Here is a 23945-nt window from a genome sequence, read left to right on the forward strand (position 1 = left end):
CCTAGGTCATGTACTGGACCAGGCTGCATCTCCATGCTCTTGAGTTACAATGAAGGGTCACCAGACTCAAGGTGTTAACTCTGTTTTTCCTCTTTGCAAGACGTTACCAGATCTGTTGAGTTTCTCCATCAATTTCTGTTTGTGTCTCCATGTTGTTTGCTGGCTCTCATAGCACTCAATATTTACCTGAAAGCTTACCTGCATCACCTTGCCTTTTTGGGCTTTGCCCATCAGCCACTACTGCTATTTTGCTTTGCCCTTAGATTCAGGGTCCTCTCCACATAAGGGGTGAGAAGTCAAATGACAGGCAGCACACTACCCCTCTTGACTACCAGGGGGCTGCTTTCCTCATGGTATTAAAGGAGCTGAAAGTTCCACAGCTATTACAATGGGGAATGCAGGGTCAGTGACATTGGGGATTGGTTGGATGTCAGTGAGTGTGGGGAGATATTGCAAGGAATAATTAGAGTGGAAAAGCACCTGCTTTGGTGGGAGGTGGGTGAAGAAGCAGAGAGAGTGGGAGGTATTGGCGAGAAGGTGATGGAGTTTACCCTGGCAGAAAGGAGAAAGGATTTAGACAGAAGTTCGATACCTTCAGAGGGTTGAAGTTGTTTTAATGCAAATGGCAACTTTAATGCAAATGGAACAGGCTGGCATGATCTTGTGCAGTGGACCCCTCTGCTAAGACCCTGGGAGAGGGTGAAGGAGGAGGTCCTACATTAGCAGCACCCCATCCAGCAGGAAATCCAGGTCCCTGCTCGCAAAGAGATTTCCCCTCAGTCAGCCATGCCTGGTGCAAGTGTCAGCAGTTGGAGGGACATCTCCAGACTAATAGTGCATATCTGCTTACACAGTGGGCTTGGGTGACAAGTTGTTGCAGGCAGGACGGGAGGAAAGATGGGCTGGAAATCAGACACAAGAAATACCATAGGGGTAAGGGAGGTGAGTGAGCTCTCTCGGCCTGACAAACCGTCCCAAAAAAACTCAACACTACTGGGATTCAGCCACAAACATGAAAGATTCAGTCCGATGTTTCTATTTGCTAAGGTGCAGCAACAAATTAGTAACCTAGTCACTAATCCCAGAAGGAATTCAGGAGAAAGCTCTTCACCAAAGAAATGCTGAGAATATGGAACTTTCTACCACCTGGGACAATTGTTGTTGACGATACTGATGGATTTAGACAGAAGTTCGATATACGTTGGACAGAGAGTAATAAAAACTTATGTTGATAGGGTTCGATGAAGTATGGCATGTGAGAGCCCACATGGAATTTGAGCCATGTGTCCCACTTCTGAGATGTGAACGCTGGGAAAAATCTTGAAAGTCCATCCCCTCATAATGTTGTTGGGGTTGGGGGTATAGGGCTTTTGCCCGAAACGTCAATTTTCCTGCTCCTCAGATGCTGCCTGACCTGCTGTGCTCTTTCAGCACTACTCAAATCTTGACCCTACACCACAAAAAGGCAGCCCATCACCACAAGGGCACTTAGAAATGGTCAAGAATTAGTTAGCTTTTCAAAAACAATTGATGTAAGGATAGGTGAGGCAGAGTTGTCAATATTGGAGTGAGGTTTGTTACCGTGGAGTTATCATTTGAATGTGAGGTGGAGTGTTCAGCTAAAACCCCTCACTGCCCTCGGATAGGCTCACCTGAATGGAAAAGTTAGGTATGTAGCGGACATTTTAACTACAATAGCTCACCTTGGCACACAAGGGATATATTGTTGGAGTTACTGGGATGCTGAGAATGCAGTGTTCCCCATGCCAAGAGTGATTGAAATTGATTTTGAGTCAGCAACTGGTGGAGCACGCGTGGGTCTGTGGCAAAGGGGTAATCACAAGAGCATTGGGCTGGTGCCAATGTGCCAATGTGCCAATCAACCAATGTGATGTAGTTTGGCAGATTGAGGCTTCCCAGTGATGAGCTACCCAGCTGCCATCAGGATAAGTTTCGTAAGTGCAAGGCCAATTCTGTACTTGCTATGGCTGGGCCTCTTTGGCTCTACTGACTGTGAAACAGGTCAGAGGGTCCTCACATTCACAGGAAGGAAGTTGTAGAGGGCAAATGGCTCTGGTGGTAAGGGGAACCAACAGATATGCCATTCACAGAATGATAATTAAGGGCCCAAACGAGCCGGCGTAAATCAGATCCCACAAAAAATTACCTCAGTCAGTCCATAAAAAGCATTAAAAGACTGAGCAAATAAGATAGATTTGTGTAAGGATACAAAAAAATCCAAAACGTTTTGTGGCGAGCAAGCCATGAAATGTAAAGCATATTTAAACAATCCTTTTCATATTCCTCCATTAATATCCTTCTCGTTGTCTGCCCATTGCAATGGATATCAGAAACATTGAAATAATCACATTGCTCATTTCTGTAAGGCTGTTGCCTAGTTTGACAAATACGTCCCATCCTCTTTCTCTGTGTTCTCGTGCTTTTTCCTTGGATGGGTTGAGTGACCAGAGGCTGTGGGACCGTAACATTTGGCAGTTCACTGCCTTTGGCTATGGGCTACTCATTAAGAAGCAAGTGCATGGTTTGAACATTGTCTGCTCAACTGCATCCAACTCTGATCTAAGAAAGTATTCTGTAGTAAAGGTCATAATAGTTGTGGTAAACAAGCAATTACCTGTCACATTCTGTCAGTGTTCCTCAAAATGATCAGCTGTGAGCTGAAGAACACATACAAGGGAAGAAAATGAATGCGAACAATCTTGTACCTTGTGAGAATTTTCAGCAGCTGCTCAGCAGAGAGGGTAAAGTAGATGGAAATTGGAAATGTACTTATTTCAATATGATAGTTCAGTACATAGTTGCTACTTTTACCATGTCTATTGTGTGAACATTTGGACCCTTGCTGACATGATTTAACCTCATTGTTATCCATTGGGACTGCAGCAGACTTATAGTTAGCCTCTACAGAGCTGACCAATTGGTACCTCCTCTATGTCAGATGCTACAGCAATAGATTTAGACTGATTTAGTTCACATCCGATTTAAGCAGTCATTGACTTATCTGAATTACATCAAGTACTGTTAAACCTCATTACTCCTCTGATTAACCACTTGTTGAAATGGTTAATCCATTTTCCTTAGTCTCGCTGAAGCATCTGGACTCCCCCACTAGAAATACTGACTGGTTGATTCAGGAGCACAAAGGTAACCCTGGTTTATTTTTTTCACTATCTGCAGTGTTCTTAAACCCTACTTCCTTCATCTTCTCACGCGATTGCCTCCAACAAATGTGAAGAGCTCACTGTTTTGTTTGCAACTAGGATGGAGGTTATCTCTCCGACTACCTTTGCTGGCACCTACCCCACTTCATTCAAATCACCCCCTAAACCTGTCTAACAATCCCCCCTACTTCAACCTTAAATACTTAGAATCCCTACAGTGTGAAAACAGGCCCTTCAGCCCAGCAAGTCCACACCGACCATCCGAAGAGTAGCCCACCCTAACCCATTCCCTTATTTCCTCTACATTTCCCCTGACTAATGCACCTAACATTATGGGCAATTAACAGGACCACTCCACCTAACCTGCAGATCTTTGGATTGTGGGAGGAAACCGGAGCACCTGGAGAAAACCCACACAGACGCCGGAAAAATGTGCAAATTCCACAAGGACAGTTGCCTGAGGCTGGAATCGAACCCAATCCCTGGCACTGTGAGGCAGCAGTGCTAACCACTGAGCGACCATGGTGCCCCTAAACTAACCTGAAATGACACCATTTGGAGTTTCTCTACCAGGTTCCCCATTCCATCTAAACTCATCTTGTCCATGTCTCTTTGACCCCATTTCTAGTAAAGTGTTGACATTTTAAGACTTCCTTGTGACTTGCGCCAAACAACCCCCTTGCATTGTTCAGTTCACTTTTTTCCAGTCTGGCCCATCCAGTCACAAACAGAGCATCTCCAGCAATGCCATCACTTCCTGTCACAATGCAGTTAATGCCAGAGTCCCCCTGTGATCTACTCATGAGTCCTCCCTCTTCTTCACTGACCTGTGTTCTTTGATGATATCATCTGTAGACATTAGGCCAGTTTCCCCATCATGTTTAAAATGCCCGTCTATAATGGCCACTACCTCTGAAGCTGCGTAATCCATTTGTTCAACCTACAATCTCAGATGAGCTCACTTAATTATTGGTAAGACCAAAACCATTGCCTTTAGGCACTTGCCACAAACACCATATTCTTACCAACATTTTTACATGCCTCCCCAACTCTTATTTCACACAGAGGCTGCCATCTGCAACCTTGGAATTTGACTTTGGCCAGAGATGAGTTTCTAATCCTTCATTCTCCTCATCTGTACAGCATATTTGCTCCTCTTGTCTATCTGTTTGTCACCTCCGACTGATTCTAACTCTCCTCTGAGTAACTGGCCATCACCTGCTGCTTGTTTCATCTGGATTTGGGCTGCCCTGAGGTTACCCCATTCAGATCAATCCATTTTTCTTTATCTCGCTGAGCTGCATTGGCATTTGGGACTCCACCACCTTAAATATCAACCTCCTAGTTTGTGCTCAAATCTTTGTTCTTTATCTTGACAATCTATTCCTCTCCAACCTTTCCCTGAAATTATTCATTTGCATCAGTCGGTGTCACCAACTGTGAAGGATCCAGATCTCTGAAGTCCAGGGTTACAATGCCTGCTACCCAAGCCATGCGAATCTGCCATTCTTGAAGGAACACCTTGTGATAGGAGGCTACCTTCTCCCAAATACTGTCCACCTTCTGGACGTTAATGGTCTGATTGGAGTAAGGAAAATGGGAATAGAGAAAGTGAACAAACTGGGTCCATCATTCAGTCACAAAACACACTCCAGCACGTGTGAATGTTTTAAATGTTTATATTGTAAATAATATTAAAGGGTAAAAGTTACACCAGCTGTAGCATTATTGGAAAGATTACAAGAAGTTCATTTTATTATATGCCCTGACCATATCTGCTTTATTTTTAAATAATTCCATTATAAATAAAGGTCATATCGTACTGATATTCTACCTTTCTGTAACATTTGGCAGTGATAGCCTCATTGTATCTACTCACCAGCCCCTGTCGGTACACATAAGCTTTCATATGGGCTTGTTCACTTTGCCAAGATCACATTACACTGTTTAAATGACTAAGGGTGAGGGAAGGGCTGTAACTTAATGTGGGGATGTAGGTGATGTCAAAACACCATTCCTGGGATTTTTGATATCAACCATTAAATGCCAGTCACAGCATTCACTCGGTCATGTCACAGCTGTCTAGATATCTTATACTTTTATTTAAAGTTTTGTAACAGTAGTTTAGTAAATCTCTCAACATATCAAGCTTCTGTATCCTGACACAATTGGAGTTGCTGAGCTGAAGCTGGATACAAGGAAAAGCACATTTCTGACTTGGTCTACCACTAGCACCTGCACAATATTAAGATGTGTTATGACTTTTTTCACACTGTCATCTCTTTGCTTATATGGTATGTACATGCTTTACTTCAGGAAGGGAAACAGAATTTTATACTGAAAATACAAGCACAGTGTAAGTCTGGTATCTCCAGAAATACCACTTTAGAAGATTTACATCTTTAAGTCTGCAGCGACACACATTGCAGACCAGATTCTGGCATTCGCTTTATCTTGCATTGCCAATGTTCTTGTATTTGCACAATAGCAAGTGTTTGAAAGTCTTCTTAAAGGTAATGTTGCAGAGGGCATAACATGCTGGGTTGACAGTGCTGTTGATGTAGCACAGCCAGTACCCAATGACCCAAACAGTCTCAGGGACACAGTCATCACAGAAGGTGCTGATGAGAACCATGACGTTGTAAGGAGTCCAGGTGAATATAAACGCCAGGAGGATTGCAAAGATTGTCCGCGTAACCTTTTTCTCCCTGGCAGCCACCTGGCGTCTCTTTCGCACTTGACTCCTTGCAATGTTAGCGAATTTCCTGGCGACAATGCCGGGCTTGTTGGCAGCTGTGTTGTTGGTTGCATTTCCAGGCATGATCTCGATGGCAGTGACACATTCATTGCCAGTCTGCCTGGTGACAATCTTGATCCTTGACCATTTGGAGCTCTGCATTTTGGACAGCTTTGGGACTTGTGCATGCTGTATGACGTCACTGGTGCCTTTCTCTTTGAGGTTGGGTAGGACAGTGCTGGCTGAACTGGACTCATTGGAGGTCTCCTTCTCCTCACGATGGCTCAGAGACACCTGTTTTGTGGAGGGCTTTTCCTCTACCTTTCCATTCCTCACAGTGTCACTGGAGGAGTCCGTTGCTGGCTTGGGAGAGTTGTTATTCTGTTGTTTGCTGAAGTGACTCTTGAAGAAATTGGAAGATCGAGAAGTATTCTCCTTCTGACTGTCTGTCCTATGACTTTTCATTCTACTCCTGCTGGCAAAGGAGACTTGGATGTACAAAACAGTCATGATGACAACTGGAAGGTAGAACGCTGCAATGGCTGTGCCAAAGGTCACAACAGGGTTGGAGAAAAATTGAATGTAGCATTGTCCTTTTTTCACCTTACGCTCACCAACAATGAATTGCCAAAAAAGGATGGCTGGAGCCCACAAGATGAAGGAGAGTATCCAAGCTGCCGCGATCATCAGCCCAGCCAATTTGGTGGTCCTTCGAGCCGGATAGGTCAGTGGCTTTGTAACACAGAAGTATCGATCAAAACTGATAATCAGAAGGTTCATTACAGAAGCATTGCTCACAACGTAGTCCAAAGCTAGCCACAAGTCACAGACAACAGCTCCCAGAGGCCAGTAGCCTTTAATAATGTAGACAGTATACAAGTTCATGGAAAAGACTCCAATGATCAAATCTGCACATGCCAAGCTGAATAGGAAGTAGTTGTTAACAGTCTGCAATTGGCGATTAACTTTGATGGATAGCATGACCAATATGTTACCCACCACTGTGACCAAGCTCAGGGATCCAGTCACAACAGCAATGAAGACAATCTCAACAGTCTTGTAAGGGCTGGTCGTTGTCACTTCAACAGTTAAGTTTGAATTGTTGGCTCCAGCTTTCTCAAATGTTACATTCTCCATTTTCAGCAGAAAGGTTTGAACAAATGTGTTATACATAGAACCTGAAACACACAACAAAAGCATCATGAGAATGGTGAATGCCTACTTCTTTTCCCTACTTAACCTGGGAGTGGTTTCTCTATTACTAGGTCTTCCAGTTTCTCATCCATTCTTCCCTTTTCTTAAGGATGCTACAGTTGTGTGTAAAAATCAAATGTCACTGCAAAATATCAATTAACATTGTAAATATGTGCTGTGGATGTTCTCACTTTGTACTCTGACACATAATAAATGTTAAAGGAAGAGGTTTCATGAAGCATATAGGAACAGGGATAGGTTATTTAACCTTTTGAGCCTGTTCTGTCCTTCAATGGAATCATTACTGATCTGAATCATTACTCTATCCATACACCATGGCTCTATATTCTTTAATACCCTATGTCATTAAAAGTCTATTAATTTCAGAATTAAAACTATGATTTGAGTTATCATCTGCTGCTTTTGCTGGGAGAGGTTTCCACAACTTTATCAGTATTATGTGAACAAGCATTTCCTAGCTTCACGCCTGAATAGTCTGGCTCCGAATTTTTTGTATCCAGAGCTTAGCAGCAGAAAAGCTTCTTTCTGTTTAACCTATCAAATACCTTTAACAACATCTATTACCTTGTTTCCTAAACTTCCATACCACTTGTTTATGTGATCTGTGGTCTTTTAATTTAATCATTACCAGAAACATTCTGGTCAATTCCTGCTGCACTCGATTTCGCGATTACTGTTTCTGCTCGGGGTTGGTTAGCTCAGTTGGCTGGACAGTGCAGTGTAATGTCAACAATTCAGGTTTAATTTGCACTTCTGGCTAACACCACTATAGAGCTCAGGCCTTCTCAATCTTGGTGGTCACCTGAGGTGCGATGGTCCTCGGGTTAAACTGCCACCACCATCAGTCATCTGTCTCTAAAGAGAGAGTAGCACTCTGGTCCTCTAAGTCGATGGCAGCTACTACGATTTCTATTTACTTTCTACTGTTAATATGCAGACTGTGATTAGATTAGATTAGATTAGATTACTTACAGTGTGGAAACAGGCCCTTCGGCCCAACAAGTCCACACCGCCCCGCCGAAGCGCAACCCACCCATACCCCTACATCTACCCCTTACCTAACACTACGGGCAATTTAGCATGGGCCAATTCACCTGACCTGCACATCTTTGGACTGTGGGAGGAAACCGGAGCACCCGGAGGAAACCCACGCAGACACGGGGAGAATGTGCAAACTCCACACAGTCAGTCGCCTGAGGCGGGAACTGAACCCGAGTCTCTGGCGCTGTGAGGCAGCAGTGCTAACCACTGTGCCACCGTGCCGCCCACTGTGCACTGTACACTGTGTGTAATCTAGCCATGGTTCTGGATAGCTGTAGCAAACTTCCTCTCTTTTTATTCTAACCAGCTGTTGTAAAAACTAACATTCCATTTGCCGATTCGATTACTTCTGTACAGTTATGGAGTCATAGAGTCATACAGCATGGAAACAGACCCTTCGGTCCAATAGTCCACACCATATTTCCAAACTAAATTAGTCTCACTTGCCTGCACTTGGCCCATATCCCTCCAAACCTTTCCTATTCTTGAACTTATCCAAATGTCTTTTAGATGTTGTAACTGTACCTGCATCCATCACTTTCTCTTGTCAGTTCATTTCATACACAAATCACACTCTGTGTAAAAAGAAACTGCCTCTAATATCCTTTTTAAATCTTTCTCCTCTCACCTTAAAAATATACCCCCTAGTTTTGAACTCCCCCATCTTCTCTGTGCCCCTCATGATTTTATAAACCTCAAAAAGATCACCCCTCAACCTCCTAAGCTCCAATAGTCTTTCCAGTCTATTTATATAACTCAAACCCTCCATTTCCAGCAACATCCTGGTAAATCCTTTCTGAACTCTCTCCAGTTTAATAATATCCTTCCTATGTCAGGGCAACCAGAACTGCACACAGTACTCCAGAGGAGGACTCACCAAAACTTCTGTGCAACCTCAACATGATTCCATTTTTCTAATCTGTGTACATGAACCCCTCAATCTCGTGGAAGTGTGACTGTTTCTAGCTTTTCAACAATTAGAAAATACATTTAGGTGTCCTGTTTTAAACCTTAATGGCTGACCTCACATTTTAATCTGTTGAAATCTGTCTGTCACAACTTTGCCCATCCTCTTAATCTATCAATTTCTCTTTGTAATGTTATTCTGCTGTCTACATGATTTAATATACCACAAATCTCTATGTCATTGGCAAACTTTGATATATGGCTCCTGTCATTTCAAAGCCATTAATAACCATGATGAATAGTTAAGCTCCCAGTAAAAATCCAGTGGGACATCATTCCCATCCAGATCATGAATATATTCATTGACCCTACCCTCTCTTTTCCACCACCTAACCAATATCCTGTACAGACCAATAATTTCCCGTTAACTTGATTAGTTTTTACTTTAGTTTGCAGGATGCACGTTTAGCAAACACCATCTGGAGGTCCATCTAAACAGCACCCAGAGACATTCCTCAGCTTACTATTTAGCTACTTCCTCAAACAAGTCAATTTTGATCCCATTTGGCATGACTCACCCATTACAAATCCAGCTTCGTAGAGGCAGTCTCCCAGTGGCAGTCCAAGACGGAAACGTGGCGTAAGCAAAGCCAGAGTTTGCTGGAGAACAAAATAGAGAGGGAGATGAAATAGAAAAAAAATGCCTATAGCAGAAATCAGACGAATAACACAACTGAGATATAGGTTAGGTTTGGACCTGGTGAGTGTGATGGCGAAAACAGAAACAAGGGCAGCAAAGACAAAGTGGGGAAAGAGACTGACAACCAACATTAGTTGTATCTTGGGATTTCCCTTTATCAAAAATAGATGGCAAATGACAAAGCAAGATCGATTTGGGACCAAGAAGGGGATTTAAGCATGGATGCAAAGTGTATTGCTGGAACTAAATGAGTACTCTGCCTTTATCAAGGAGGATGGTGCTGCCAAAGCTGTTCTGAATGAAGGGTTAGCTGAGGTTCTAGTTGGGATAAAAATTGATAAAGAGATGCCAAAAAGGCTAGTTGTACTTAGGTTGTTAAATCATTAGGACCAGATGGATTGTATCAACGATACCAAGACACGTGAGGGAGGAATGTGGAAGGGTTCAAAGGGGAAACAGAAAAGTGCACAGCTAAGCACATACAAAGTCAGTTGCCAACTGTGCCTGGTTCCAATTAAATGGGAAAATAGGGAGTTGTATACCACACTCAACTGATGTTGCAAGAGCTTAAGACCTGTTAAGAGAAAAAAATGTTGCTAAGGCTTGAAATTGAGATGTGATTGGTCAATAGGAAGAGCACCGATTTGTACACAGAAGCGTGATTGTAACCGCCAAAAGGCAGACTCTGTGACCATGCCAGGCCTCTGTGACCCTGCCAGGCCTCTGTGACCCTGCTGGCTGACGGTCCTTGATGCAAGCCATAAAGGAAGCTGTGCTCAGTGTTCTATCATCCTGGTGATCATTTTGCCAATTCTTGGAGGTCCAACTGAGATAGCTAACCCTCCGACTTGAAGCACAGGTCTGTTTAACGCATCTCATCAGTAAATGAACCAGCCATGGTTTCCGTAAAGTAGGGACTTTATCCCTTTGGTTTGTTTACCAGTGAGAAACCTATGCCTGAGTATGAGGTAGGCCGATCGGGAGTGACAGGAGTACAGGATTGTATGTCTGTGTAGTGAATGTACATCCACATACTGGAATATTTTGAGAATAGAGAAAGTGTCTTCAAGCCCACCTACAGCAAAAGTGAAGGGAGTCAGGGAGACCAGCTGACAATGATCTGGGAAGAAAAAAAGGTTGTATGCTTGGGCAACTTGGTAAACCGTGTCTACAATATTGGGCAACTCAGTAGGCTGTGAAGTATGAAATAAAGGACGTTCAGTTTGTATGATAGTGTAGTTGTGCCTGTGTATATGTGTGTTACGTGTCAGTTGTCAAGAAAATGCTGAGCGACGTCTCTCATGAGGCAGCCTCTCAGAAGGGAGCACTTTTGGCATATATGTATGTCCATTACAGGCCCGATTCCATAAACTTTGTCAACATATGGGTGAAATGGACGCAAAAGACTGAAAAGCCATTTCCCCCATTCAATTGCGATCACATAGAATGATTGGCAAATATTCTGAAAACAAAGGAAAAATAAGGGAATCTGGTGGTAAGGTTACCATTTTTAGTTGACCAAATCTAATAGGAACAAAGACAAGTCTGTACGGAGAACTAGAGAACTTGTGGAAGTAGGTAGAATGCTGATAAAGACATTAGGCGAAGTTATCCAAGGAATGTTGATTAAGGCAGAATTCACGGGACTATGCAGAAACCTGATGAGGGTGTGACAGATTGGGTGTAGGGACCTCGCTTGGTTTTTCAACAATATTCAGGTATATAAGGGATACACGGGGATGCCCGCCCTTGTCACAACTTTTGTAAATGGGTTTGCAACCACGTATGAAGCAAATCTTCTGTGCGGTCTTGACAGCAAGGGAAGCTAAGAGCCTGAATGGAATCTTGAGTAACCTGTAATATTGCCAGCAGTAATTACAGCTCCAACAGCACCTGATTGGGTCCTTGTCACTGATAGAGCTAGACCACCCCATAGAAACCTCTAGATAGTGATGAGGTTGGGGTAGGGGGAGAGGGAGAATGAGACTTTGTTGTCGTTGCAGCCAGCATGTCCTTTAGTCCCGAGAGAGTGTCTGAACAAGTCGCAGGAGAATGTTGCGTTGTTTAGTGTCTCCAATCCCTTTTTCCTTTTGCATCAGTCGCAGCAGCAGTTATGGGGGTGACAGTCCCAGGTAAAGGACTGCTCATTTTAATCCCTCTGATGATGTATCCTTAGGAAACTCTCACGCTGGTCTTGGGGCCAAGGCAGGACAGTCTGGGACTGTGGTACAACAATGTGTTTCCCTCGCTACCCCTGATAGTTCCGCCCCTTCCCTTGCGGACATTATCACCTCTCAAACAGAATCCAGCACTCTGCAGAACAAATTGTCCTGGCAGGTTGCAGGCTGTCTCCAAAGGACAGACAGCTTATGGGTCTCCCACTATGGCCGCGTGGTTGCACCCTCTGCCTGGTTACCATAGCTTGCCCACCTGTGTCACCACTTTACACATGTGGGCAAAGAAGGGGTGAATAGTATTATACAGCAATCCTGGCATGTGCCAGGCTTCACACCCATAGCTGAAAGAGAATAAGTGCTAGATGTACGGTGTGTCAAACAATTAATGCAGGGAAAGCTCCCAGTGTCAAGCCTGCTTTGCAGCCCCAACCTTTGTGCATAAACAAATGGACATCCACAGCATGGATGAAATCCCATTGAACTTTGTATGGCCTTAACTAAGTCTCTTTAAGCCTTCCATTCACAGGTAGTTGAAGCTCAAAGGGAAGCCACTAAGGAAAGCTGCCACATATACCAGCCAGGAGACTGTGTATTTATGAAATCATTCCGCCGAAAGAACTGTTTGGAACCCAGGTGGGAAGGGCTATTCCAAGTGCTATTGGTGACACCCACACAGCGGTGAAGCTCACGTGGATCCAGGCATCGCATGTCAAGCCAGCACCGACCCTGACCCCAGAAGGGATGAAGACGGCAAAGAATGTCTAAAGACTGTTATACTGTGAATACTTAACCATTTTTTTCTTTATTCATTCATGGGATGAGGGTCACTGGCTAGGCCAGCATTTATTGCCTATCCCTAATTGCCCAGAGGGCAGTTAAGAGCCAACCTTATTGCTGTGGGTCTGGAGTCACATGTGGACCAGACCTGGTAAGATGGCATATTTCCTTCCCTAAAGGACATTAGTCTTTAATGAAAACACCCAAGCTGCTCATGGCTTAACACAGGATAAGCCATGAGGACCTATCGCATAAGTGAACCAGCTGGGTTTTTCCACCAGTTGACAATGGATCCATGCTCGTCACTAGATTTGTAATTCCAGATTTTTTTTATTGAATTCAAATTCTACCATCTGATGTGGTGGGATTCAAGCCTGGGTCCCCAGAAAATTACCTGGCTCTCTAGATTAACAGTCCAGTGATAATGCCACTAGGTTATCACCTCCCCCTATCATTGTTAAAAATGCTGGGGAGATTGCTGTTTGATCCAGGCCAAGCTTCTGGGCCAGATCAGTTTTTTTATGAACTTGTAAGAATCCCTTGGAGCACCTGGTGGCAACTGGCCTGGTTCTATGCAAAAGCTCATAAGGGAAACAGCTACTGGGTTTGTTCACAGTTCCCCTGGGATGCTGGGTGTTTGACGTGTATCCCAGGGTATTCCCAGTGAATCTGAGTCAGATGTAATCTGTTTTTTTACTTTGACATTGACACACGGAGGGAAAACGGTAGGGGGTGCACCCTGAAAGGTGATTGCTCCTGTGATTGCTTCCGGTTCTGTGTAAGCCCCACTCCAACAGAACTCAGAGGCTCCCCTCAGTTTCAGATGACCTTCTGAATGATGGGGATGCTGTTACCTGGGTTACGTGATCCCACAGCCACACTGCACCTCAAGGACCAGACAGTTGTAAAAATTACATTCACGGAATTCCTGCGACATTAGTGGAAAAGGGCTCTGACAGGATGGGATCATTTCATGTCCTTCATGTACCAACACAATGGTTATCCGGAGAAGCCATGGGAATGGTTAGTCTCCTACAGCAGATTGCTAACTGAATAGTTTGAGCACTCCAGAAGACAAGTCGGGATATACAGGAGATCCACACTGAGTTAGCTGCAATTAAGACTGTAACCCTGCAGAATTGAAAGACCCTTGATCTTATCTTAGCTAAGGAAGGGCGTGCATGCATTATAATACATAAGGGCTGTTGGACCGACATACCAGGCAAATCTGAGCTCATATCTGATCTCGCCATTCTTATTCCGGCTAAATTTGGAAGGTTGACCAGTCGCTAAAGCAGCCCCATGGCTTCGGGGGCCCAGTGGGTTGGCTCCAAGCCACCCTGGGGCACTGGCGAAGCTCAATCACTCAGTGGTGCATTGGGGTACTGTTCCTGGTTGTTATTGTCTTGGTTCTGACAGGTTGTTATTGTCTTGGTTCTCACATCAGAACCCTTTTGCACCAATTGTGTGAAACAAACTATGGCCAGCGCTATGGTCCAGTAGGTGACAGTACCAGAGGATAAGGATGTAGAATTCCAAAGACTGGGTCAGATTGAACTCTAAGGTTGTCATGAAAGGACAAAAAGGTGGAGTATGGAAGGAATCAAAGGGGGACAAAAGAGTGCACAGTGAAGCATGTACACAGTTCAGTGCAAATCACATCTGGTTCCTGTTAAGCGAGAAAACAGAAAGCTCAAAACACACTCAACCAGTGTTACATCAGCTTAAGGCAGATGACTTATTAAGGGAATAAATGTTGCTAAGGCTTGGAATTGAGATGTGATTAGTCAATAAGAAAAGTACCAAATCGTGCATAAAAGTGTGATCGTGATCACTGAAAGACAGACTCACCACGCCAGGGCTCTGTGACCCTGCTGGCTGACTCTCCTTGCAGGCAAGTCATAAAGGAAGCTGTGCTCAGTGTATTATCATCCAGCTCGTCATTTCAACAGGATGTTATGGAGATATTGCCTATAATCTTCCAAACTACCTTCAACAGTGATGGTGGTAGATTACTGGAGAGCTACAAATATTATATCCATGTTCAAGGAAGGGTGTAAAAGGATGAACTCAACAACTGCAGGCCTATCAGTTTAACACAATGATAGGAAAAGATTAGAAATGACAATCCAGGTCAAAATTAAATCATTTGGATAACTGCAGATTAATTTAGGAAAGCTGGCATGAATTTATTAAAAGCAAATTGCTTTTAACTAATTTGAATTGTATTTTTTTGCTGAACAATGAGGGTAGATGAGCATTATATAATTGATGTGGTGCCTGTGGACTTCCAGATTACGTGCCACAAAAATTGGATTTTCTGCAAGGTTGAAGGCCATGGAGTTTAAAATGGACAGTACCAGCATGGATACAAGGTTGATTGAGTGCCTAGAAACAGAGGGTAATGGTGAATGATTGTTTATTGGACTGCTAGGTCTAGTGAGGTTTCCCAGGTGTCAATATTAGGTCACTGCTTTTCCAGTCCTAGACGCCCATTGTCAGGGTACAATTTCAAAGTTTGCAGTTGATATAAAACTTGGAAATATTGTGCATTCTGAGAAGAATACTAATAGATTTCAAGGGGGCATAGGCTGGTGGAATGGGTAGCAAATGTGTGGCCAATGAAATATAGTTCAGAGAAGTATGGAGTGATCCATCTTGGTACTAAAAATGAGGGGAGAACACTGTAAAATAAAGACGGCAAACCTAAGGAGATGCAAGACCAGAGAAACCAGAGGTGTATGTGCACAGAAGGAGTGCCTAATAAGGCAAATGGGACTCAGGGCATGAAGTATAGAAGTAGGCAGGGGTTGCTGAATCTTTATGAAATACCGTTGGGTCCCATACTTCATGAAGGATTTGATGGCATCGGAGAGGGCGCAGAAAACATTTATCCGGATGGTTCCAGAAGTGACAAACTCCAGTTATCAGAATAGTTTGAAGAATCTAGGTCTGTTCAATTTGAAATAAAGAAGGCTGAAGAACACAAGTCAGTTTTTGGCCAAACCTTCCTTGTTTCTGTATTAATACATTCTGTCACTTTATGCATTGTCCATTAAATTTTAAGCCCTCTCTTCTTTCTCAATTCATAGAGTCTTTGCTGACCACATTCCCATACCTGTAACCTCTGTACTAACTTCCTAGCAGTACTGTTCATCAAAGACTATCCCTTCCCTCATCAAGCAGATTCCCTAACCTTCTTACACTGAAGGTCAAAGGTAAAATCATGGGGGAGCTGTAAAACTGTCCAATACCCAACACACATGATATACTGAAGCAAAACAAAACATGATGCACACTAGATAGCTGAAATAAAGAGAATACCAGAAATACTGAGGCAGCATTAGTTGAATGGAAAGTGGAGGTAGAGGGGTGCTGAAAAATAGTGGGGGAGCTGCATTGGTATACCGCCTTGACACATTCTGGCAGCTGGGGATGCTTCTGAGTGGCGGGGCAGGCAACTGATCAGGTGCTCACACTACAGAGGCAGCCAGCCAATTAAGCCTTTTGAGAGGCCAATGTTGTTGACACTGGTGAAATGCCCAAGTGTGAGATTGCCAAATCCGTGGAGGTGGGCTCCCTGAGGCAGACTGAGGACTGGGACATCAAAGCCCTCAATAGTGAAATTGTGTCCAGTGTTTATTGAGTGCAGGGGATTCCCTTTCATTCCTGCTGGTTCCAAACTAGTTGGTTTCAGCAATACTAGTGGGTGGCACGGTGGCACAGTGGTTAGCACTGCTGCCTCACAGTGCCGGAGACCCGGGTTCAATTCCCGCCTCAGGCGATTGACTGTGTGGAGTTTGCACGTTCTCCCCCTGTCTGCGTGGGTTTCCTCCGAGTGCTCCGGTTTCCTCCCACAGCCCAAAGATGTGTAGGTTAGGTGAATTGACCATGCTAAATTGCCCGTAGGTAAGGGGTAAATGTAGGGGTATGGGTGCGTTGTGCTTTGGCGGGTCGGTATGGACTTGTTGGGCTGAAGGGCCTGTTTCCACACTGTAATGTAATCTAATCTACTATTCCACCCACTTAATTGAATGACGAACACAATTGCAGCCAAGTATGAGACTGCTTTCCGAAAGGTCAGTTTCACTGCTGGGAATTCTTGGCTTGGGACCCCATCGGCCTGAGGCATCGGGATTTTGAAACACTTAGGAAAATGCAGCCCTGCATCAATAATCTTGTGTACAACTGGAAATAGTTAAATATTTAACAGGTTTTAGAAAAGCACAGAGCATTGAAAGGAGGTAGTGGTGCATGCATCAACATTAGTAAGATGATTAAGTAAAACTCTGTAAGCTTGTTTAGATATATATAAACAAAAGCAAAGTTCAGATAGCAAACAGTGATTTAAATACTATAGGTGAGGGGAATATTAAACTAAATCAAATAGTTATAGCATGACTGACAAATGATGGGTGATTTTAATTGTCTTATAGATTGAGAAGAGCAGTGAAGCACGCCTGTAACATAGTAAATTTCTTGTTCCAGATGTTACAGTAAAACGAGGAAGGATAATTAGATCTGAGATTATAAATTGAAACAAATTAAAAATAAACTCAATAAATAACAGAGACATTTTTTTCATGTAAATAGTCATTAATGGATGGGAGAACATGCTGGGAAGATGTAGTTAAGAGGTGGATTTAGGAACATTCAGGATACAATAAAATCCTGCCATTTGCAAAGCCACAAAGTTATAGAGTCTATATCATGGAAACAAACCCTTAGGTCCAACTCATCAGCCAGACATCCCAATTTGACCCAGTCCCAGTTGCCAGCATTTGGCCCATATCCCTCTATCCTATTCATATACCCATTCAGGTGTCTTTTAAATGTTGTTATTGTACCTGCCTCCACCACTTCCTCTGGCATCACCCTCTGTGTGAAAACATTACCCCTCAGATCCATTTTAAATCTTCTTCCTCTCACCTTAAACCTGTGCCCTCCAGTTTCGGACTCCTCTACCCTGGGGAAAAAGACTACTCACTCTATTCATGTCCCTCATGATTTTATAAACTTCTACAAAGTCATCTCTCAGCCTCTGACACTCCAGGTGGAAAAAAAGCCCTCAGCCTACACAGCCTCTCCCTTTAGCTCAAGTTCCTGGAAAACCTTGCAAATGGCAAAATCACAAACAGTGAAAGTATTTTATAATTGGAGTCAACTGGATAGATTTCAACCAACCAAAATCATGATACCTATAAATATTGCTTCTGCATATAAAAATGATATGAATGAATAACATTCAGTCAGCAGTAAGTGCGATGCAAACTCTAGCAATGAACACCAGGCTGATTAGAGAGCCTCTCTTTGAATAGAAACATTGAAAAGCTTTGTTTACTGTTGAATCGGAACTTAGTAAAATCCAACATCAAATGTTTATTTTCCTCATTCTCCCTGGAGAGTAAAGCTGTCTCTGGTACTCTGGCCAGCTACTAGAAGCATGTGTGAATACTGCGGGAAGCAGAATTGTTCAGTCCTGGAGAATCTGTTGACACATGAAATGGTCATGGAAATGGCAGAAAACATTTAATTTTAGTGGTTAAACAATTGCTAATTGTAGTTATTTTTAATCAACCTGTTGAGAGATGTAATGATGCATCTTTGGGGCAGGTGGGACTTGAACCAGGCCTTTTGGATCAGAGGTAGGTGCACAAGAAGCCCTCAGTTTCTGATTGTAAAATGTCTGTTATTAGCTAAAGACTGAAAATTCAAACAAGTCATTTGCAAATTGACAGGAATGTAGATATGAAAGTGTCACAGGTAAGGCGTGACTCGTTGGTATGTTCTAATCTGAGGTGAAGACCAATTGGTATCATGCCCAAGATTAAATGATAGCAAGCTTATTCATCTCAGATAATGACATAGTATCATCCAGCACAGAAACAGACCCTTCAGTCCAGTCGGTCCATGCTGAACATAATCCCAAACTAGACCAATCCCATCTGCCTGCTTTTGGCCCTTATCCCTCCAAACTTTTCCTCCTCATGTATCTATCCAAATATCTTTGAAATGTTGTAATTGTACCTGCATCCACTAATGTGGTATTCTTTATTGCATTTTAATACATTTGAGAGGGCAAATGAGTCATTGGGTGCACAACAACTGTCCCATTAAGGGCAGGAAAACAGCAGATTTCCGCCCGTGAAGGAATTAGATTAGATTAGATTACTTTAGATTAGATTACTTACAGTGTGGAAACAGGCCCTTCGGCCCAACAAGTCCACACCGCCCCGCTGAAGCGCAACCCACCCATACCCCTACATCTACCCCTTACCTAACACTACGGGCAATTTAGCATGGCCAATTCAACTGACCTGCACGTCTTTGGACAGTGGGAGGAAACCGGAGCACCCGGAGGAAACCCACGAAGACACGGGGAGAACGTGCAAACTCCACACAGTCAGTCGCCTGAGGCGGGAATTGAACCCGGGTCTCTGGCGCTGTGAGGCAGCAGTGCTAACCACTGTGCCACCGTGCCGCCCACAAATATAATGAACTACCTGCCAACTGAACTCATGGTCACTTTTACAATACCAGCTTTTTATTTCCAGTCATAACTGAAATGAAGCTTACATTTGCAAGCTGCCATGACCAGTTCATTTCCAATAACAGAACCATAACATTACCTTATCTGAATATGCAAAGTGCTTTGAGATCAAATATATTTTCTCAACCCATTATTATTTTGGGACAAGTGAACCTTGATGCTGCAATATGCAATATGGTGCACACAGTGAGTGAATTCACAAATGATGATGATGCATAGGTCGGGACCGGTCTGAGAAAGATGCAATGCTGAAGAATGAGCTTTGTTGAGTCGAGCAAGCAGCATTTTATCATTGGCTCTTTTATCTCACCTGGAATGATAAGACAAAGTTGTCTCTCTCTGACTGTAAGGAACTGCAGTCAGTCCCTTTGCCGTCAACAATAGGATAAGACAGACTGCTGTGTCGAGGGTTGTATTGATATCAGTTACTGGGAAATTCCAAGTGGTACAAAAATTAGAAAAATTCTGGACAGAGCAATCTATTGAATCTATTCCAGGTGAGAGTTGTCTTGACACGGGTGATCTCGTCTGACAAATAAGTTATCATTTCTGGCTCTCTAGGTGCTTCAAATTTCACTGCTGGCATTTCCCTTAGGGAAGGGATTGCTGCAAGCAGAGACATGAAAGGATGTTACCTTCCAGGCCAAACCTTTACAGAAAAAGCTTTTCTATCACTGTACACCAGCAGGTCCAATTCCCCAAGGTTCGCATATTAGCTCAGGATCTGGGCAAGAATGGAAGGGCTGAGCACTAAATTAAAAATGCTCTGAATGACTACAACCTGGCATCATTTTTGATACTGAGCAGATGTCTTCCAGCTTCTAGCAACCACTTCACTTTTAAGACTGGATAATATATTGCCTACCCACTCTCATGTTTCCTGTCAGTCTGAGCCACTGCCAATATGCACCTTGCTGGTTGGCTAGTAAAGCACTTCAGACTAACGATACCTTGAGCAGAATGTCATTTTTCTGCTTAAACTATTCTTGTGCACTTGGTTGCCAGCCCCAATTAGCTACTTGTGCAATCTGTTCCTCTTCACTACTGTCACTGTGTTTTTTTCCCATCAGTATAACAGAAAGCTTTCTGATCTCTTTCAAGTTTTTGACTAGATTTAGTTCAGAAAATGTATTTAATACTTGTAATATCTGATTGTATCAGATGGGAAAATTGCTTTTGCAATCTATCATCCACCCATTGAGAGTCAACGAAATGTACAGCACAGAAACAGATCCTTCAGTCCATGTTGACCAGATAACCTAAATTAATCTAGTCTGAGTTGCCAGCATTAGACTGATATCCCTACTAACCCTTCTTATTCATATACCCATCCAGATGCCTTTTACATGCTGTAATTGTACCAGCCTCCACCACTTCCTCTGGCAGCTCATTCCGTACACACACCACCCTCTGTGTGAAAAAGTTAATCCTTAGGTCCCTTTTATATCTTGCCCCTCTCACCTTAAATCTATGCCCTCCAGTATTGGACTGCTCTACCTTGGGGAAAAGATCTTGATTATTCAACCTATCTATCCCTTCTTGATTTTATGAACTTTTATAAGGTCACCCCTCAGTCTCTGACACTTTAGAGAAAATAGCTCCAGCCTATTCAACTTCTCCCTGTAGATCAAACCTTCCAACATGGGCAACATCCTGGTAAATCTTTTCTGAACCCTTGCAAGTTTCACGACATCCTTCCTATAGCAGGAAGACCAGAATTGAATGCAGTATTCCAAACATGGTCTAACCAATGTCCTGTATAGTGGCAGCATGACCTCCCAACTCTTATACTCAACACACTGACCAAAAAGGCAAGCATACCAAACACCTTCTTCATTATCCTGTCTACCTGTGACTCTACTTTCATGGAACTATGAACCTGCATTCTACGATCTTCTTATCCTCCCATCCACTTCACAAGGGCCAGTCATGTCCTCATGCCTTTTTTATTACTTTTCTTTAACTTCAGAGGGATAATGTGGGATGCTAGTTTCTTGCCCTCCAACTGAATATGAAATTATAGCATGCTATGATCACTCTTCCCTAGAGAGTCATTTACTATGAGATCACTCATTAATTGCACCTCATTACATTGTAACAAATCTGAAAGTACCTGCTCCTTGGTTGGCTGCACAACATATTGTTCCAAGAAACAATCTCTGACACATTCAATGAATTCTTCCTCAGCTCTAACCTTTTATTAGTCTATATGCATTTTAAAACCACCCATGATTATTGTTGCACCTTTCTTACAAACCCTCAGTATTTCCTGATTTATACTGAGCTGCGTTGTGGGACTAATATTTCGGGACCTATAGATTGCTTCCACCATGGATTTCTTTCCTTTGCTATTTAATATTTGTACAAAAACTGATTCTATATTTTGATTTCTGGTGCTGATATCATTTCTCATTACAGTACTGATCTCTTCGATTACTGGCAAAGCTATACCACTTCCTCCTCCTCCCTGTCTAACCTACTGAAACACTGAGTATCCCTGGATATTCAGTTCCCAAACCTGGACTCCTACAACCATACTGAAGTAACCACTATCAAATCATACCCATTTGTCTTTATTTACATTGTTAACTCATTAATTTTATTTCAAATGCTTCGTGCATTCAGATACCTAGCCTTTAAGTTTGTTTTATTATCTAATTTTCTGACGATTTACAATTCATTGGTGCAATATGATGTTCATACATTCTGTTTATTTTCTGGTGACAATCAGACTCATCGCTAATCTGCACTCCTACCTTCTGTACAACTGAACCTTGCCTTTGTCATTATTTAGTTTAACATATTAGCTATGTGATCTACCAGGACTCTGGTCTTGGCATGATTCAGGTAGAGCCCATTCAATCAGATTAGCTCCCTCCTTCCCCAGTACTGCTCCATCACTATGAGCTCATTTCTTCCATTCCGATCTTTGAGTATTAATCTCTTGAATCAGTTTGACCATGTGCCTATTACTTATGGTTCAGGTAATAATCCGGCAGTGATGAACCTTTTGGTTCTGCTTTCTAATTTAGCCTCTAGCTGCTCATATTCTCTCAGCAGAGCCTCTTTGCCCGTGATACCTCTTGTGTTGGTAACCACATGGGACCACAACAACTGGACCTCTTCCCTGACGTGCCAATGTCCTCTGTATCCTGAAGCCACAGACCGGGCAGGCAACACGGCCTTTAGGACTCTCAATCCTGGCCACAGAGAATTCCACTGAGCATACTATCCTCCATTACAATGATATTTTTATTTTCCTTCCTGCATCACAGTGCTATAGTTAATTTGCTCTTCCTCCTTATGCTCCCCACTCTTGTCCATACAGGGAATAAGAATCTCAAGCCTGTTAAACAAGCACAAAGGCTGAGGCTCCTTCAGTACTTGCTGATAGTGACACCCCCCCTGTCCCTGACCACTGACTCAATTTGAGGTGGTTAATCTAAGGGATGTGACTGCCTCATGAAATACAGCATCCAGATAACTCTCCCCCTCTCTGATGTGTCACTGTGTCAAAGCTCAAACTCCAGCTCACCAACTCCCTCAAGAAACCAACACTTGCTACAGATGTGGTCACTATGAACCACGGTAGGGTCCACCAGCTCCCACGTCATGCAATTACAACACATTGCCTGCGCCCAGCATCTTGATTTTAGAGAACATAGAACAATACAGCACAGAACAGGCCCTTCGGCCCACGATGTTGTGCCGAACTTCTATCCTAGATTAAGCACCCATCCATGTACCTATCCAAATGCCGCTTAAAGGTCGCCAATGAATCTGACTCTACCACTCCCTCGGGCAGCGCATTCCATGCCCCCACCACTCTCTGGGTAAAGAACCCACCCCTGACATCTCCCCTATACCTTCCACCCTTCACCTTAAATTTATGTCCCCTTGTAACACTCTGTTGTACCCGGGGAAAAAGTTTCTGACTGTCTACTCTATCTATTCCTCTGATCATCTTATAAACCTCGATCAAGTCACCCCTCATCCTTCGCCGTTCCAACGAGAAAAGGCCGAGAACTCTCAACCTATCCTCGTACGACCTACTCTCCATTCCAGGCAACATCCTGGTAAATCTTCTCTGCACCCTCTCCAAAGCTTCCACATCTTTCCTAAAGTGAGGCGACCAGAACTGCACACAGTACTCCAAATGTGGCCTAACCAAAGTCCTGTACAGCTGCAACATCACCTCACGACTCTTGAATTCAATCCCTCTGCTAATGAACGATAATACTCCATAGGCCTTCTTACAAACTCTATCCACCTGAGTGGCAACTTTCAAAGAGCTATGAACATAGACCCCAAGATCCCTCTGTTCCTCCACCTGACCAAGAACCCTACCATTAACCCTGTATTCCGCATTCTTATTTGTTCTTCCAAAATGGACAACCTCACACTTGGCAGGGTTGAACTCCATCTGCCACTCCTCAGCCCAGCTCTGCATCATATCTAAGTCCCTCTGCAGCCGACAACAGCCCTCCTCACTGTCCACAACTCCACCTATCTTTGTATCATCTGCAAATTTACTGACCCACCCTTCGACTCCCTCATCTAAGTCATTAATAAAAATTACAAACAGCAGAGGACCCAGAACTGATCCCTGCGGAACTCCACTTGTAACTGGACTCCATGCTGAATATTTACCATCTACCAC

The 23945-nt window shown here is 43.3% G+C and overlaps 1 protein-coding gene across 5 annotated transcripts in view; it reads right to left on the reverse strand.

Annotated features, from left to right (window-relative positions):
* Positions 1-4843: 4843 nt before the first annotated feature.
* The window catches only part of chrm4a (cholinergic receptor, muscarinic 4a), a 99675-nt gene continuing 80573 nt past the window's right edge, over positions 4844-23945 (reverse strand). For all 5 annotated transcript variants that reach the window (XM_072591945.1, XM_072591944.1, XM_072591947.1 and 2 more), the window contains exons 2-3: positions 9660-9741; positions 4844-7097 (exon numbers count right to left, since the gene is read on the reverse strand). In XM_072591945.1, coding sequence (XP_072448046.1) covers positions 5632-7097; positions 9660-9663 — 1470 coding nt within the window. In that variant the 5' untranslated portion in view covers positions 9664-9741 and the 3' untranslated portion in view covers positions 4844-5631. The remainder of the gene's footprint in view (positions 7098-9659; positions 9742-23945) is intronic.

Source organism: Chiloscyllium punctatum, chromosome 22 (genome assembly GCF_047496795.1).
Source record: "Chiloscyllium punctatum isolate Juve2018m chromosome 22, sChiPun1.3, whole genome shotgun sequence".
Taxonomy (NCBI): domain Eukaryota; kingdom Metazoa; phylum Chordata; class Chondrichthyes; order Orectolobiformes; family Hemiscylliidae; genus Chiloscyllium; species Chiloscyllium punctatum.